At 41.0% G+C, this 18,405-nt stretch overlaps 1 protein-coding gene across 2 annotated transcripts in view; it reads left to right on the top strand.

The window, feature by feature from the left end:
- The window catches only part of PPEF1 (protein phosphatase, EF-hand calcium binding domain 1), a 147,193-nt gene that overhangs the window by 85,367 nt on the left and 43,421 nt on the right, over positions 1-18,405 (top strand). For both annotated transcript variants that reach the window (XM_011995811.1, XM_011995812.1), the window contains 4 exons: positions 6,089-6,255; positions 9,461-9,497; positions 11,063-11,212; positions 16,070-16,222. In XM_011995811.1, the coding sequence (XP_011851201.1) occupies positions 6,089-6,255; positions 9,461-9,497; positions 11,063-11,212; positions 16,070-16,222 (507 nt within the window). The remainder of the gene's footprint in view (positions 1-6,088; positions 6,256-9,460; positions 9,498-11,062; positions 11,213-16,069; positions 16,223-18,405) is intronic.

Genomic DNA, 18,405 nt, shown 5'->3' with positions numbered 1-18,405 from the left:
TTATCACCAAAGTCTTTATGTTCATGTTGAGTGGGCTGAGGAGGAGGAAAAGGTGGGATTCGTCTTGCTGTCTAGGGGTGGCAGAGGGAGAAGAGCCACATATAAGTGGATCCATGCAATTCAAACTTGTGTTGTTTAAGGGTCAGCTGTATTCTCTTATTTGTAATACACAAAGTTCTTCATATATCTATTAAATCAAGTTTATTGGTTGTGTATTCAATTTTCCCATATTTTTTCTATTATATATACCTAAATATGTATATTATATGTTGCTGTGCAACAAATTACCCCAATGCTTAATGACTTAACACTATAAACATTTAGTACCTCACAGTTTCTGTGGGTCAGAAATTTGGGTCAAGCTTAGCTGGATGGATTCTGGCTCAGGATCTCTCATGAGGTGGCAGTCAAACTATTGGCCAGGGCTGCAGTCATCTGAAAGGTTGATTTGTGCTGGGGGACCCATTTCCAAGATGGTTCACTCATGTGGCTGTAGACACAGCATTTCAGTTCCTCACTGACTGTTGGCAGAACAGCCACATGGGCTTCTCCACAAGGCTGCCTGATTATTCTTGTGACAGAGCAGCTGGCTTTCCCCAAAGTGAGTGATCCAAGAAAGAAAGCATGCAGGAAGCTGCAGTGTCTTTTATAACTTAGTCTCCAGAGTTGCACAGCATCACTTTTGCTTTTATTTTCTCTTCATGAGAAGCAAGTCAGTAAGTCTTGCCTGCACTCAAGAGGAGGCAAATTAGGCTTCACCTTGTAAACAGAGAGCCAAAGAATTTATGGACATTATTTTAAAGCAGTAATTCAGTCCGAATAACACTCTGTGTATTTTTAAACAATTTCTTCTTGCATTTAGTAGTTAAATATATGAAGCAAAAATGAGTTCTTTTGTTTATTGAATACAAGTTCGTGAGTTGTATTTTTTTCATAAAGTGCCTTTTATTATGACATAATGTTGCTTTGTGATCCTGTTTAGAACTTTAATCTTAAACTCAAACTTTGCCCAGTATTGACATTTCCATTCTTGCTTTCTTTTTGTTGCATCTACCTTGTTTTTAACCTTCTCTTATCTACTTTTTAACGTATATTTCTCATGAACAATATATACCTGGGTTTTGTATTTTAACACAGCCTGGTAATCTTAGTATTTTAATGAGAGAATTTAACCCATTCACACTTAGTATAACAACAGATATATTTGAAATTTTTCCTTCTACTTTGCTATTTCACTTTGTTTCACCCTTTTTCTTTTTGCTGTTTTGGTGAAGTTTTATTTTTTATTGTTTTATTTGGAATTTTTACTCTGCTTTTCCATTCACTAGTGCTTACCTTCCCACTTCTGATATTTCTAGTAAATAATGTGTATGTGTGTATTTCTCAAATAGCTATAACTTTATTCTTCCACTGTGATCCTCTCTCTGTTTACACACTCCATGTCCCCCATTCAGTTAAGATTTCTAGAGCATTTTATTTTTCTCCTCTCACCTCCCCTGTAAATCCTAGCTATTGCTCATACCATATGCTTAGTCTTGACCATTATTAGGTTTTCCTTCATAGCATGTCTCTTCTACTTCTAGAATCCTTGCTTAGTACTTAAATGCAAGTTTCATATTGTCATAATGATTTATATATAATTATATATTTAATGATTCATTGTTCACATCTGTATTCTTCCCTCTTGATCTTTCCCTGGCTTGAGGACTTTTAATTGTTAGTATGGTTATTTAGTTAGAGTGTTTTGTTGAGTGTTTTCCTCAGTGGGGAATGTGGATGCTATCTTCTGTGAATGCAGGCTCCTCGAATACAGGGACTTTGTATTGTTTACTTCTGTGTTCCTAGCACCTAAAACTGTGCCTGGTACATAACAAGCAATCGATATATGTTAGCTGTTTTGTGATATTAAATACTACATATTTGCATGTCTGTCTTTCACCCTGAGCATTTATGTTGTTGGTGATGGTTGATCTCTTACACATCTGCAAGTATTTTTCTATCACCCTGAGAACTTAATGTCTTGGCCACTGTAGAAATCTTGATTCAAAGTCCTTTTTCCTCTTTAATTTGTAGATTTTATTCTACCATCTCCTACCTCCCACTACTATAGACGAGAAGTCTGATGCTAGGCTGATTTCTTTTCCTTTTGTAACTCGTTCTTTCTCCGTGGCCTCTTCTAATCTTTTTACCAGGTAGTAGGGATTTTGCCCCATCAATTGTGCGTAGAAGTCACATTTCAAGCTTCAAATTGAAGTCTTTTTTTTAACCTTAGAAAATGTTCTCTCTCATTTTTGTAATTATTGCCTCTTCATCTGTTCCTTTTTCCTGATGTTGGAATGCTTATTATTGGCATATTAAGTCTCTTGGCTTTGAATGCTAGTCTCTTATTTATTCTTCCTGATTTTCATCATTTTGATTTTACTCTGTGTGAGAGATTTTTCATCTGCTTGCTCTTTCAGGTCAATGATGTATTTTCCCCACCATTCTTTCTTTTAGTTACCTTTAACCCATTGATTTTTTTTTGTTTTTTGAGATAGAGTCTCACTGTGTTGCCCAGGCTGGAGTGTACTGGCTCAATCTCAGCTCACTACAACCTTTACCTCCCAGGTTCAAGTGATTCTCCTGCCTCAGCCTCACCCTCCTGAGTAGCTGTGATTACAGGTGTGTGCCACCACGCCTGGCCATTTTTTAATATTTTCAGTAGAGATGGGGTTTCACCATGTTGGCCAGGCTGGTCTTGAACTCCTGACCTCAAGTGATCTGCCCACCTCAGCCTCCCGAAGTGTTGGGATTACAGGCATAAGCCGCTGCACCCGGCCAACCCACTGATATTTTAAGTTTGTATAGTATATTCTTAGTGCCAAGAATTAATAAGTTTTTGTTCTTTCTTGTATGTTCTTCTTATTACTTTAAAAATAAACTAGTTTTCTGTTTCCTCCAGTAGTCCTGTCTTATTAGCAACCATCTGCTTTAGTAGATCTGATTGGTCTGTCTCTCTCTAGTTGCCGGATCCTCTTAGGTACTAGCTTATTTCCATTTTCTATTTTCTGCTTAAGCTAGATTAAGCCTTCCCATAGTTGGAGGCACAACAGTTTCTACACCGCATCGAGTGTGAAAAGAAGTCTCTGTGTTTCTAGGTACCCCTATATGCAAGCGATCTGTTCTTTTCGTTTCAGGGATGTGAAAGACATCTTCCTATACTTTTTCTAGTAGGATCCAACATTTCAGCTTCCCCTGCCTCCAAACCAAGACCACACACACGCTCTGAGGCAGAGCCACCCCATTAATCAAGTGTCCACAGTCCCCTCAGGCCTAGTTCTTCCATGTTTTCACCCCAGGGCTCCCTGCCGCTGCTCCTCTAGCCCCCTTCAGACCTGGACCAACAGAGTCCTTCAACAGTCCTCAGGTTCCTCCAGCTTACTCACCCTAGACAGCTGAAGGCTGGGGGAAGGAAGAGTAACAGAGATCAGAGATGCAGAATCCTTCCCCCTTTCTTTGTGGTTGGTTGGTTGGTTGGTTGGTTGGTTTTAGACAGGGTCTCACTGTGTCACCCAGGCTGGAATATAGCGGTGTGATCTCAGCTCCACTGCAGCCTCGACCTACCTGGCCTCAGGCGATCCTCCCACTTCAGCCTCCTGAGCAGCTGGGACTACAGGTGTACACCATCACACCTGGCTAATTTTTTTGTACTTTTTGTAGAGAAGGCGTTTCGCCATGTTTCCCAATCTAATCTTGAACTCCTGGGCTCAAGCAATCCACCCACCTCGGCTTCCCAAAGTGTTAGGATTACTGGTGTGAGCCATCATGCCCAGCCTTCTTTACATTTTGCTGAACAATAGCCTATATTTTTGCAACTGGTTTACACTAAGCCCAGTGTGAATAAGGTTATATGAATTAATACATAAGAAAATATTGGCGCTGTGTGCAGTGACTTACGCCTGTAATCCCAACACTTTGGGAGGCTGAGGCAGGTGGATGACCTGAGGTCGGGAGTTCGAGACCAGTGTGACCAATGTGGTGAAACCCCATCTCTACTTAAAATACAAAATTAGCCAGGCGTGGTGGCAGGTGCCTGTAATCCCAGCTACTCGAGAGGCTGAGGCAGGAGAATCGAGAATCACTTTAACCTGGGAGGCGGAGGTTGCGGTGAGCCAAGATCACGCCATTGTACTCCAACCTGGGCAACAAGAGTGAAACTCTGTCTCAAAAAAAAAAAGAAAGAAAGAAAGAAAGAAAATATTGGAATCTTAGAATTAGAAATAACTTGGTCATAATAATATAAGTCTCTTAATTTGTATGTTGCTTTACCATTTTAATGCAATTTTATACACATGTTTTCATTTGAGTTCCAAAATAGCCCTGTGTGGTAAGTATGGAAGTTATCATCCACACTTGACAGATAAGAAAACTACAGCTCATAAAGGTTACATCACTTGCCCAAGGACACATGGGTAATGAATGGACCTGGACCAGAGAATTCACCTTCTTATCACACTATGCCACTGCTTGTTTATTTGTTTGTTTGCAATTGCCTTCAGAACATGTTACATTGTATAACTGATTTCTAGAATCCCTAAATTATATGCTATAACCTGTATTATATTTTTTCAATTATTTCTATTATGCTGATATGAGCAATTTAAAATGTGTATACATAATAGGATATTGAGTATAAAGTAATAAGATTTTTAAATGTAGTTGGAAATCTAATGAAACAGGAATTTGAAAATCATTTGAAAAAGATTACTATTACTAGAATATGTGTATTATTTCCTCAAGGTAGCCATTTTGTTTCTCTCTTCTTTGTTTTTTTTTGGTTTTTTTGTTTGTTTGTTTGTTTTTTAAACATAGTCTTTCTCTGTTGCCCAGGCTGGAGTGCAGTGGTGTGATCTTGGTTCATTGCAACCTCTGCCTCCCAGGTTCAAGCGATTCTTCTGCCTCAGCCACCTGAGTAGCTGGGATTATAGGCTCACACCACCATGCCTGGCTAATTTTTGTATTTTTAGTAGAGATGGGGTTTTGTCACATTGGCCAGGCTGGTTTCAAACTCCTGACCTCAAGTGATCTGCCCACCTCAGCCTCCCAAAGTGCTGGGATTAAAAGTATGAGCTACCATGCCTGGCAAAGGTAACCTTTTTGAAGGAGGACATGCATTTTTATATATGAGTAGTTAAATTTGTCTCTTTGTAATATATTTTTAAAACATTTGAATTTGTCTATTATGCAGTAGAAGCCATGCAGTAGGGAAATGGCCCTCTCCTTATCAAACATGACATCGAGAAAATGTAACCAGGTTACATATGTTTGTTTTGTTTTAGAGTTTTATAGTATAAGACTAAATGAATTAGTAGCTATTTTAAAGACCAGACCTTTGTTCTGATCTCTGCTGCTTTTCATGCTAACGCTATATTTAAAAGTATTATCTCATACTCAAGAGTGATATTAAAAATACTTAAAAACTGATATGGCGCGGTCAGTGGTCACTGAGAATGTACACGGGCTCTGCAGACCTGCTGTAGTTGCTGGCTGGCAGTACCTCTGACCTGCTCAGCCACATCACACCGCACCCTTCACTTGCCTGAGTGCTTTCATCTCCATTCTCCCAGGTGATCTGGGGAGGGATGTAGTGCCATCCCCATTTTGCAGATTGGGGGAATCACAGCCCCAAGGAGCTGACCATAGGGCCCCTTAGAATAAAAGATTTCTGGCTCTTAGTTTGGTGTTCTTCCTTGGATAGAAGTTTCCCTCTTTTCAGAGGAGAAGGAAGAGGTGAGAATAGCCATATTTGATAGGACAAATACCTGCTCCTTTCAGAGGAAACTCATAGTAGGTGGTGGGTAGAATTAGCACCACCCCATCCTCCCTGGAATCTTCCATTCTTGAGCAGATTTGTCACTTTCAGGGCCTTTGCAGGAGATGCTTGTCCTGGAAGAGTAAAACTGGCTCAAGCAAGAGAGGAGATGTTTCCTGGTGGAAGAATCTGACTCAGCCTCTTTTCTGCATATTAACAGGGATGTTATGTACACAGCCTTACTTTAAAAGTATATTCTTTTAATTCCTTGTTTTTTCCCTTCTCCTCCTTCCACAGAATGGTCTCCCCTCAGAGAACAACCCATACGTTTTTAATGGTGACTTTGTAGATCGAGGAAAGAACTCCATAGAGATCCTAATGATCCTGTGTGTGAGTTTTCTTGTCTACCCCAATGACCTGCACTTGAACAGAGGGAACCATGAAGATTTTATGATGAATCTGAGGTAACCCAGGCCTTTAGATTTTCTCTTTTAAAAGTTTCGCACTCTGGAAAATGCTGTCATATTTAGTGCCTAACAGAGATACAAGTGAGTGTATTGGAAGAGGGATGAGGGGGATCTCAAGGAGGACTTCAGTTCTTACCCCTTTCACCACCCCCATTCGTCTGCTGAGTATCAGTTGCCCTGAAACTCCCTTCCTATCTTTTCTTCCAGTTCTGTCCATTCTTTTCCCTTCTATTATGTTCTTTCTCTTGCTCCCATGCTCGACCTTCATAGGCTAAATTGTGTGTTGGATAGGTGTGTGAGGCCGGGTTTGGAGGTGTGGAAGGTTCTTCGAGCATACTTGGATGGAATCATTCTGTTACTACTCTTGGCTTGCCTCAGATATTGTCTCAGAAACTAGTTCCATGGTTTTCACCAATGCGTATATTGTTTTATGACACGGTAATTGCTTCTGGCATTGTTTCACATAAACATATTTACAAACACAGCATTTCAACTATCTAACTCACCGGAAACTTGAGGAATAAAGATTGGTTAGATGATTTAAGAATCTTTGCTGGAAGGCACAGTAGGTGACAAATGTTCCCTTTTCCCTTCTTTTTTCCTTCTTTTAAAAAAATCTCTTGTTTTATGAAAAACAGAAATCAGTTTGCTCTAGGACAGTGGAAGATATGGCATGTCTCATGCTTTTGGTCCTGGGCTTTTGGGTGCCTTAATAAAGCTCAACAACTGATTAGTTTTGTCTTTGGGGCAGTTTGGCACCTGGCTTGAGTACAGAGTTTCAATTCTAATTCTCAAGGTATGGAAGCAAATGCTAAAACTGTGAAGGAAAAAAATCCCAGGACTATTATCAGAGGCCCATTATATATAATATAGCTCAATACTTTAATTTAGGCATGCTGTTTATCCTTATTGCCTATCATATTTATCTAGTGTCTATGATGGTTAATGAAGGAGACATGGCCCCTGCCCTCATAGAGCTTACATCTAGCAGGGAAGATGCATGCTGAGCAGGTTTTTCAAGTGTGATGAGTTTGTAAAGGGAGAATCCAACCTTGTCTGAGGGATGATGGAAGGTTCCCCCATAGAAATATGGCATTAGCCTGACAGCTGAAGAATGAATTAGGCAATCAAGAAAGAGCCATAGAGGGGGATGGGAAACAGTGTTCCACAGTGAGGGGACAACTTATGCAGAGCTCAGGACAAGACTGTTTAGATGTGAAAGAAGTTCAGGAGGGCAGGAGCATAGACTGAGGGACAGGGTGGTGCCTGATAGGGCTGGAGACATAAGAAATGATTGGATGGTTCAAAGGAATTTGGAAGGACTTCCTAGAACAAGAGAATGTCACTGAAGAATGTCATAAAATTTGTGTTTTAAAATGCAGTAGGGGGAGAGAGTTGGAGAGGGGCAAGAGTGAATACACGCAGGTGAATTAGGAAGTAGTTGAAGGTTAAAGGGATAGATAATGGGTTCTCATTTAGACTAGGGTAGTGGTGATGGAGATGCAAAGAAATAGATTCAAGAGGAATTTAGGCAATGATGATTTAAGGCTCAGTAACTGGATATGGGGGAGCTGAAAGAGGAGGGAATCAACTGTGCATGGTAGCTCATGCCTGTAATCCCAGCACTTTGGGAGGCCGAGGTGGGCGGATCACAAGATCAGGAGATCAAGACCATCCTGGCTAACACGGTGAAACCCCGTCTCTACTAAAAAGTACAAAAAAATTAGCCAGGTGTGGTGGCAGGCGCCTGTAGTCCCAGCTTCTTGGGAGGCTGAGGCAGGAGAATGGTGTGAACCTGGGAGGCGGAGCTTGCAGTGAGCCGAGACCGTACCACTGCACTCCAGCCTGGGCTACAGAGTGAGACTCCGTCAAAAAAAAAAAAAAAAAGAGAGAGGAGGGAATCAAGGATGGCCTCCAGGTTCCCAGCTTGAGTTTGGGGGTACAGTGCATCATTCAGTGATATTGGGAATGTGTGGAAAGAGGATAGAGGTTGGGATGAGGAGGAATGATGAATTCAGTTTGGGGTAAGCTGATTTGAAGTACTATTGAGTAGGCAGTTGAGTGTACATACGTGTCCACAGATCAGAAATGAAGTGTGGCCTGGAACATCATCCTGTGGTATTGACACTAGATAATAACTGAAAGCCTGGGCAGGGATGAGATTCCCAAAGGAGAAAGTGAGGGGAGAAGAGAGCCTAGGATGGAATCTGAAGGAACCGCCACATTTAAGGTGAAGTAGAGGAGAGCTTGCAAAAGAGGCTCAGAAGAGCCAGGAGGAAAACCAAAGAGTTTATGGTCACAGAATCCAAGGGAAGAAAAGTTTTCTAGAAGGATGGTAGAGTCAGCTGTATTTAGTGTTTCAGAGAGGGCGAGAAAGGTGAGGACTACAAGGCATCCATTGGATTAAACAGTGTGGACACCTTTGGTGAGTACAGAATGGAATTCATCTGAGAAAACATAACGTTACACTGTAGAAGCCTGATGTGACATGATTTCCATGGAAAGCTAGAGTGAGTGTATTGCATTTCATCTTCACAGTGTTGGATATTAAGTGCATGTACTGTTATCCCAAAGCAAGGAAAAGTAACAGAAATATTGTCATCATTGAATCTCCCTTCACTACTACTATTCAGGCCTTAAGATTCCTGACACTTTCTATTAAAATCCTCAATACCATTATGGGACCTATATCAGAGAGAGCATAACAAGCCAACTTGTTACCTTCTAGGCCTTTATCTTTGTTCAGTCTTTTCTTTTTTCCAATCATTTACTGTATAGGATGTCTGATTTTCCAATCATTTACTGTATAGGACGTCTGAGAAATTCTATCTAAATGAAAAGTCTTCTCCCACACAGCTTCCCCCAGCTACCACAGCATGCTTCTCTGCATACTTGTAACATTTACACAACCTGTGCCTACCATATATTTCTTAAGTTGTCTTATAATTGTTTCACAGAAATCTATCTTCTTTCCCCAGCTATACTATAAGCTCCTTGAGGGTAGGGATGATGTCATTGGTTGCTTTTATGCTTTCCAGTCATGTGTAGCAAAGACTCAGGTAAGTAACGCTTCCAACTGAACTCTGGTTTCTTGAGTTCTTGGTGCTTGTGATACTGAGATGCCAAGGACTCCCCTTTTTGCATGACTCATGGAAGCAGGCGTTATCAACAATCAAATCATTTAAATCCCATTTTTTTTTAGGTATGGCTTCACGAAAGAAATTTTGCATAAATATAAGGTAAGACATCCTTTTTATTCTTTTTCTTTTTCTTTTTTTTTTAGTATTCATTTTGCTGTTTCTATAGAGAAATTTAAAAAGAGCCAAGAAAGACCAGATTGATGCTTTAGGAAAGGTGATAGGCCAGCTAGTCAGAATGCATGCCAATAAAATACAAGCACAGCAGGAAACCCTGGCCACAGTAAAGTCTTATATTTTCTTTCTGGATTAAGCCACACTTTTTCATTGTGAGTTTTGTGTAAGTTTTAGCATAGATACATATTTCATCGCTTTAAAGGTACCAAGGATTTGTTTTACTTAGGTGTGGTAAAACATGCAGACATAGAAATGACTGTCATGAAGGAAGAGATTTTTATTTACAGTTCTCTGGAAAAGGGAGGCACTACACGCCACCCTGGGGGACCGCGTGGGGGAGCACCAGAGTTGGTCAGAAGGCAGAGGGAGGCTGGGTGTGGTGGCTCACACCTGTAATCCCAGCACTTTGGGAGGCTGAGGCAGGCAGATCACGAGATCAGGAGATCAAGACCAGCCTGACCAACGTGGTGAAACCCTCTCTCTACTAAAAATATAGAAATTAGCTGGGCATGGTGGCACGCTCCTGTAATCCCAGCTACTCGGGAGACTGAGGTAGGAGAATAGCTTGAACCCAGGAGGCATAGGTTGCAGTGAGCCGAGATCGCACCACTGCACTCCAGCCTGGGCAACAGAGTGCGACTTCGTCTCAAAAAAAAAAAAAAAGAAGGCAGAGGGAGCGAGGGGAAAACACGGTTGAGAGCCTTGATTGTGGTTTTTGTAGGACAGAGGGCGGAGGGAAGCATCTGAGTGTAATCTGGTTTAGGACTGACCAGTTTGAGTAATTTCAGCCTGCTCTGGGCCACAGAGGTTGTCCCTAGTTGTCTGGTACCTGGCCCCAGGAGGAGGAGTGTGAGAGCTCCATAAAGAAGGTAGCTGGGGTGTGGGCTCTCCATTGCTTGGTTTGCTTATGAAGGGCGAGTCATTGACTATCTAGGAATTAGCTAGCCCTGGGAGGGACAGTCTCTCCTTCAGAGTCAGCAAGGCCCCAAGATGTCATAGAATCAAAAATACAGAATAAAGGGCCGGGCACAGTGGCTCACACCTGTAATCCCAGCACTTTGGGAGGCTGAGGTGGGCGGATCACCTGGTCAGGAGTTCGAGACCAGCCTGGCCAACATGGAGAAACCCTGTCTCTACTGAAAATACAAACATTAGCTGGGCGTGGTGGCACACGCCTTTAGTCCCAGCTACTTGGGAGGCTGAGGCAGGAGACTCGCTTGAACCTGGGAGGCAGAAGTTACAGTGAGCCCAGGTGGCGCCACTGCACTCCAATGTGCAACAGAGCGAGACTCCATCTCAAAAAAAAAAAAAAAAAAACACACACACACACGGAATAAAAAGACATGATAAATACATGCTAACTGGTTAGTGACTCCTTGCTGACTTCCTTTGAGTGGCCTGAAAACCATTACTTTTTGTCCATACATGGGGACTATTCAATAAACTGAACCTATCGGAAAAACAAAACTTACTCAAGCTCTTACTTCCAGCTACATGGAAAAAGAATCTTACAAATCTTGGAAGAACTCTATGCCTGGCTCCCAATCGGTACGATCGTTGACAATGAAATCCTGGTCATCCATGGTGGGATATCAGAGACCACAGACTTGAATTTACTCCACCATGTAGAGAGGAACAAAGTAAGAAGTAATGTTGGCATGAATCTTCTCTCAGGGATTTAGAAGGGAATACGTACCTCTTCATTTATTATTTTGAATTGATTTGTGTTTTAGTGGTTGTAACTCTAAAAAGATTATAGATTTTATTAGAGTATATAAAAGTATACATTTTAAGAAAAATCTATGCATGATAAAGAACTAAGTGGGTAACTTCTATATATGGAGAAAAAATTTAAATTCATGTTGAGGGTGGAAAAATGAGGAAATGTTGGCATTTTATGTCGTTTCTAAAAGTGAAAAATCCTGATTTTTAAAATTAAAATCTCAATTAATTCATTCATTTATATTGTGGTAAAATATACATAACATAAAACTTGCCACTGTAACCATTTTTAAGTGTATAGTTCAGAGGTATTAAGTATATTCACATTGTTGTGCAACCATCACCATCACTACCATCTATTTACAGAATTTTCCATCATCCCAGACTGAAACTCTGGACCCGTTAAACACTAACTACCCAGTCTCCCCTCTCCCAGCCCCTGGCAACCACCATTCTACCTTCTGTCTATGAATTTCACTACTCTAGGTACTTATATAAGTGAAATCACTTATATAAGTGCAATTTATTTCTGAATTGATATGATTTCCCACATAATACACATCAAATAACTTAGGATAATTTTTTTGGAAATATTTTTTGAAATGTTTAAATAATCATGCTAAATACAAGCAGAGCGGGAACTAGTATGGAACCTCTGAGACAAGTGGCAATGTGGTGCCTGTGAAGATCTCACGCCTCGTGAAGGGTTCCTTGGACGGGTCTTACAGGGTCACTGGAGTTGTCTTCCTCCTCTACCTGGGCCAAGAGGAAGCCCTTAGGCTAGAGGTGTAGGGGGCGCCACATGGGTTGAGGACCAGTAATAGCAGTGGAGCCAGATGATGCTCTATGGTCCTAGTGGGAAACCTGAACTGTTACCCCTCAGGACTGGTCATCAACTTCCAACCAACCTGGGCGGGGGGCGTCTAGAGCTGGAATGTAATCTGATAGAGACAGAAATGTGACCCCAGTGGCACCTTGACTTTTTGGATCCTTTATACCTTTATACACATGTGAATGAGAACGTTGTTGCTAGCATCCTCCCGTCTTTTTAATTAAAGTTTAATAAGTCTGACCTCCAGACCAGATGAGATCCCCTTTTATATACTGTCAAGCCCCTTGTACATATCTTTCATCACAGTTACCAAATTTAAGTAAGAAATTGTGGTACTGTTTGTTTATTATCTTCCTCTGTTTTTCTAGTCCATTGATAAAACCCCAGCACCTGGGATGTAGTAAGTATTTAATATTCATTAACTATCTCCTGAGAGATTTAAGATCAAAGCAGGGCAAACCTAAAACAAAACTGAGGCCGGGCACGGTGGCTCACACCTGTAATCCCAGCACTTTGGGAGGCCGAGGCAGGCGGATCATGAGGTCAGGAGATTGAGACCATCCTGGCTAACATGGTGAAATCCTGTCTCTACTAGAAATACAAAAAATTAGCCGGGCGTGGCGGTGGGCACCTGTAGTCCCAGCTACTCGGGAGGCTGAGGCAGGAGAATGGCGTGAACCCAGGAGGTGGAGCTTGCAGTGAGCTGAGATCGCGCCACTGCACTCCAGCCTGGGCGACAAGGCGAGACTCAGTCTCAAAAAAAAAAAAAAAAAAACTGAATAGAAAGTTTTTTACAGCCCTCTCCTGATTCTGTGGTGATTTTACATACCACCCTTTCCCACCTCACCAACTGATGATGGTGCGTCCTGGCTTATATCTGTTGTCCTGTTGTAATTATTAATAGTACCTCCTTTTACTCTTAAAAAAAGAAAAATCCCAGTTGCAGCCAGGCATGCTAGCTCACCCCTGTAATTCCAGCACTTTGGGAGGTTGAGGTGGGCAGATCGCTTGAGACCAGGAGTTTGAGACCAGTCTGGTCAACATAGCAAGACCTCAGCTCTACAAAAAAGAAAAAAATTAGCCAGGAGTGGTGGTGCACACCTGTGGTCCCAGCTACTTGGGAGGCTGAAGCATGGGGACTGCTTGAACCCAGGAGTTTGAGATTGCAGTGAGCTATGATTGCACCACTGCACTCCAGCCTGCATGACAGAGAGACCTTGTCTCAAAACAAACAAACAAACAAACAAAAAAATGCAACAAAACCCAGTTGCAATAAAATTTAAGCCCACTCTAAGTTTAAGGTACCTTTCCCATTATATCAGCGAGTAGTCAAGCCAATAAGACATTTTGATCAAGATATAATAGTCAGTATTAACATAATGAGTGGATTAGATTCTAGCCAAGAGCACAAGGGAACATGATGTCTTTGTCAGTCAAATATTGGCAAACACAGGGCATGAATGCCACACTCTATCGCCACCTGCCCTATGACTACAGTGCTAATCAGTCATGGCAGCCTCTTCCAATTGATCAGATTGAAAACTTTTGCTTTCCTGAAGTTAGCCTGAGCAGCCAGGTCTATCAAGGGCTTTTTGAGATATTGAGAAGATGCCTCTGGGATGTCCCTCACTAGCTCTGTGGAGATCCCAAGTTGAGAGCCACCTTAACATAGTAAAGACTGTGAGGCTGTAACATTAGACAGACAGAACTAGGTTAACATCCTGCCTCTGCCACTTCCTGGGTGACTGGGCAACATACTGAAGTTTTTAATCCTTGGTTTCCACACTTATAAACTGAAGATAAAAATACCTACCATATTGGATTGTTGGGATGATTAAATGTAATTACCTATATGAAGAAAATGGTGGCCAGGTTTGGTGGCTCACACCTGTAATCCTAGCACTTTGGGAGGCTGAGGCACGCGGATCATTTGAGGGTAGGAATTCAAGACCCGCCTGGTCAGAAAGGTGAAACCCTGTCTTTACTAAAATACAAAAAAATAGCTGGGCATGGTGGTACACACTTGTAATCCCAGCTACTTGGGAGGCTGAGGCAGGAGGATCACTTGAACCCAGGAGGCTGACGCTGCAGTGAACCAAGATCAAGCCACTGCACTCCAGCCTGGGCGACAGTAAAACACTATTTCAGAAAAAAAGAAAGAAAGAAAAAAAAAAAGGAAAGGGAAGGGAAGGGAAGAAAATGGCATATACTACTAAACATATAGCTCTCTCCTCCAGTTCTCTCTTCTTTTTTCCTGATATTTGATTCTGAGGTTTGTGTTTCAGTCACCAATACAGATCCTGGGGAGGAGTTTGTGGGCCAGCAATTTTCTCAAGATACCTAAAGTTTCACCTCCTTCAGGGATCACTGTTCTACCTGCTCATAAGACTGGCTTTAAAGATAGAAATTCAACTTGTATATTGTTTGTGTCTTCTACCCTTCCTTGGGTGAGGTTGAACTGGTAACACACACTTGTTGTATTAAATATCGTTGAACTATAGTGAAAATGATAGGTTCAACCATTTGGAACTCTATCAGATGAGACATAAAAGTAGATTTTTCCAGTCCAATTTTATAACCCCCACTTTCCCATCCCATAGGACCCTCCAACCCTCTGTGGCAGGAGGGACCGTACTTCCTGATTTACACCTGTGGTCACCATGGTATCATTGTTAACAGGGGAGGGGAAGGGTTGGGGGAATTTGATGACAACCTCTATTCTAGGTTCATTTAAGGTATTTTGTAAGGTGGGCAGGTTGAGGGGGGTCAACGCAGAGGGACTAAAGAATGAAGGTGGCTCATGCCTATAGTCCTAGCACATTGTGAGGCCGAAGTGAGAGGATCACTTGAGACCAGAAGTTCAAGACCAGACCAGCCTGGGTAACATAGCAAGACCCCATCTCTACCAAAAAAAAAAAAAAAAGAAGAAGTGAGTTGTGTGGACCCAAGTCCAGAGGGTCCTCCCAGAATATTCTGCTCTGCCCGTAATGGGGACATTTGCTGGCAGGAGACAGGGCAGGTAGGCTGTGAACTAGCTAGCAATAGCTGAGCTTGAATTTCTACCTAGCTCAATGAGACAGGACCTCAGAATAAGATTCAATTTCATTTTTGAAAAATAAAGGTAAGATTTCCTACACACTCTAGTTTGTAAAAGAAACTAAGTACCTACCACAGAGAATTTGTCTATCACTGAACTATGGCCACTAGTATAACAGAAGTATTGTTTAACATTGTTTTGTTTAAAGAGATGGTGCTACAAAGAAACAAGTATAAAATCACAGTCTCTGCTTGTGTAAGGGAACAAGAGGGATTCTAGTAATTGATGCCCTATCAGAAAGACATTTTGTTTTCCAAAGAAACACAGCAGTTTTGTTGCCAGGATTGGAGAACATCGTCAATGGCTGGCAGAGTCAGGCTGAGAACCACAATACATTTAGGTTGAAGGGCTTCTGAAGTTTTCAACCTATGTCTCCTTTAAGAACTTTCTTGGACACATGTATCTTTTCTCATTTCTTCTGGAAAGCATAACAAAATGCACAGCAGCCACCCTCTTAAGAGGTGTTTCTGAACTCCTGAAAATCCTATGGCTAGATAAAGGCTCAATAGGAGACTAGTTGCCCCTACCTTAGCATCTTCCATTTTCTGTGTGGATGCCACAGAATGTGTTTAACACCTACAGAGAAACTCCAATGAAACACAGAAATTCTTTCTTTATAGGGCAATGTCTGTAATTGAAAAATGTACCAACAGATTGTAACAGACCCACTTTACAGACATCAGTGGATAAGTGAGATGTAGGAGGTGGGTGAGATGCAAAAAGTGACCGTGTGTTTTTCACTGGGTTGTGGCACCACGATATAGAAAGAATCCCAACTGGGACTGAAGTCTCTGTATGCAACAGAATAAGCAGAGGGATGGACTAAAGCATGAATTTGTTTTATAGATGAAATCTGTGCTGATACCACCAACGGAAACAAACAGAGACTATGACACTGACTCGAAGCACAATAAAGTAGGTGTGACTTTTAATGCACATGGAAGAATCAAAACAAATGGATCTCCTATTGAACACTTACCAAAGCATGAATGGGAACAGGTAGGTAATCAGGGTGTTCACTGCAGTGGCAACAACGACACCAGCGTGCATGCTACCCCTTACAATATATAGATAAAGAGTGACTTTACCTTCACAAGCAGACCACATGATTCTCTTGGAATTCATCACTATATTTTAAACAGCTTTATTGAGATATAATTCACATACCATGTAACTCACCCATTTAAATTGTATAATTCGATGGTTTTTCGTATATTCACAGTGTTGTACAACTAGCATCACAATCTAATTTTAGAACGTTTTCATCATCTGAGAAAGAAACTACATACCTATTGGCATCACTCCCCACTCCCTTCTGTAGCCACCCTGTGCCACCTAACAGCCTTAGGCAACCCTCAGTCAGCTATCTGTCTTTACAGATTTGCCTATTCTGAACATGTTGTAGAAATGGACACATAAGTGATGTTTTGTGTCTGGCTTCTTTCACTCAGCACAATGTTCTGGAGGCTCATCCATGTTGTAGCATGTATCAGTACTCAACATCTATTTGTTGCTGAATAATATTCCGTTATATGGATATACACATTGTATTTATTCATTCATAAGTTGATGGACATTTGGGTTGTTTCCACTTTTTGGCTATTATGAATAATCCTTCTGTGAACCATCACATACAAGTTTTTCTGTGCACGTATGTTTTTATTTCTCCTAAGTATATATCTAGGAGTGGAACTGCTGAGTCATAAGCTAACTCTTAATCAAGTTTAACATTTTAAGAAAGTCCCAAACTGTTTTCCCAAGTGGCTGCACCATTTTCCATTTCCACTAGCAATGGATGAAGGTTCCAGTTTCTCCACATCCTCTCTAACACTTGTTATTTTCTATCATTTGGATTATAGCCATCCCAGAGGGCATGAGATGGAATCTCATTATAGTTTTGATTTGCATTTCTCTAATGACTAATGATGTCAAGCATCTTTTCATGTGTTTATTGGATATTTGTAGATCTTCTTTGGAGAAGTGTCTATTCAGATCCTTTGCCTATCTTAAAAATTGAGTTATTTATCTTTTTATTATTGCATTGTAAGAGGTTTTTCAAATATATTCTACATACAAATCCTTTATCAGGGATATTATTTGCAAATACCCTCTCCCATTCTGTGGGTTGTCTATTCCCCTTTCTTGATGGTGTCCTTTGCAGTACAGCAGTTTTTAATTTTGATGATGCCCAGTCAAAATGATATATTTTTTCTCTTTGGTTGCTCATGTTTTTGATGTTGTATCAAAGCTACTGCCTAACCCAAAGTCATAAAGATCTATTACTTTGTTTTCTCCTAAGAATTTTATACATTTAGCTCTTAAATTTAGGTGTCTGATCCATTTTGAGTTAATTTTTGTGTGTGGTGGGAGTTGAGATTCCAAATTCTTTCTGTGTTATGTGGATATTTAGTTATCCCAGCACCATTTCTTTTTTTTTTTTTTCCTTTTTTTTGTGACAAAGTCTCGCTCTGTCACCCAAGCTGGAGTGCAGTGGTGCGATCTCGGCTCACTGCAACCTTTGCCTCCCAAGTAGTAGCTTGGATTACAGGCATGCATTACCACACCCGGCTAATTTTTGTATTTTTAGTAGAGATAAGGTTTCACCATGTTGGCCAGGCTGGTCTCGAACTCCTGACCTTAGGTGATCTGCCCACCTTGGCCTCCCAAACTGCTGGGATTACAGGCGTGAGCCACTGTGCCCGGCCACCAGCACCATTTATTAAAAATACTATACTTTCCTTATTAATTTTTCTTGACACCCTTATCAAAAAATCAGTTAACCATAATAAAAGGATTTATTTCTAGACTCTTAATTATAGTTCACAATTCTATGTTTATCCTTATGTCAATACTGTACAATTTTGATTACTGTAGCTTTGTGGGAAGTTTTAAAATTGGAAAGTGTGAGTTCTCCAACTTTGTTCTTCTTTTTCCAGATTGTTTTGGCTATTCTGGGTCCCTTGAATTTCCATATGAATTTTAGGATTAGTTTGTCAATATCTACCAAAAAGCAGCTGGGATATTGGTAGGGTTGCCTTGAATCCATAGGTCAATTTGGGTACTATGGCTGTCTTGAGATGTCTTTCCATTTATTTAGATCTTTAATTTCAACAATGTATACACATATACACGTCTTGCTCTTGTTTTGTTAAATTTATTTCCTAGGTGTTTTTGGTGCTATT

This window comes from Mandrillus leucophaeus, unplaced genomic scaffold (assembly GCF_000951045.1).
Source record: "Mandrillus leucophaeus isolate KB7577 unplaced genomic scaffold, Mleu.le_1.0 Scaffold499, whole genome shotgun sequence".
Taxonomy (NCBI): Eukaryota; Metazoa; Chordata; class Mammalia; order Primates; family Cercopithecidae; genus Mandrillus; species Mandrillus leucophaeus.
Note: the sequence above shows the minus strand (reverse complement) of the source record. Positions and strands in the feature narration are given on the sequence as shown.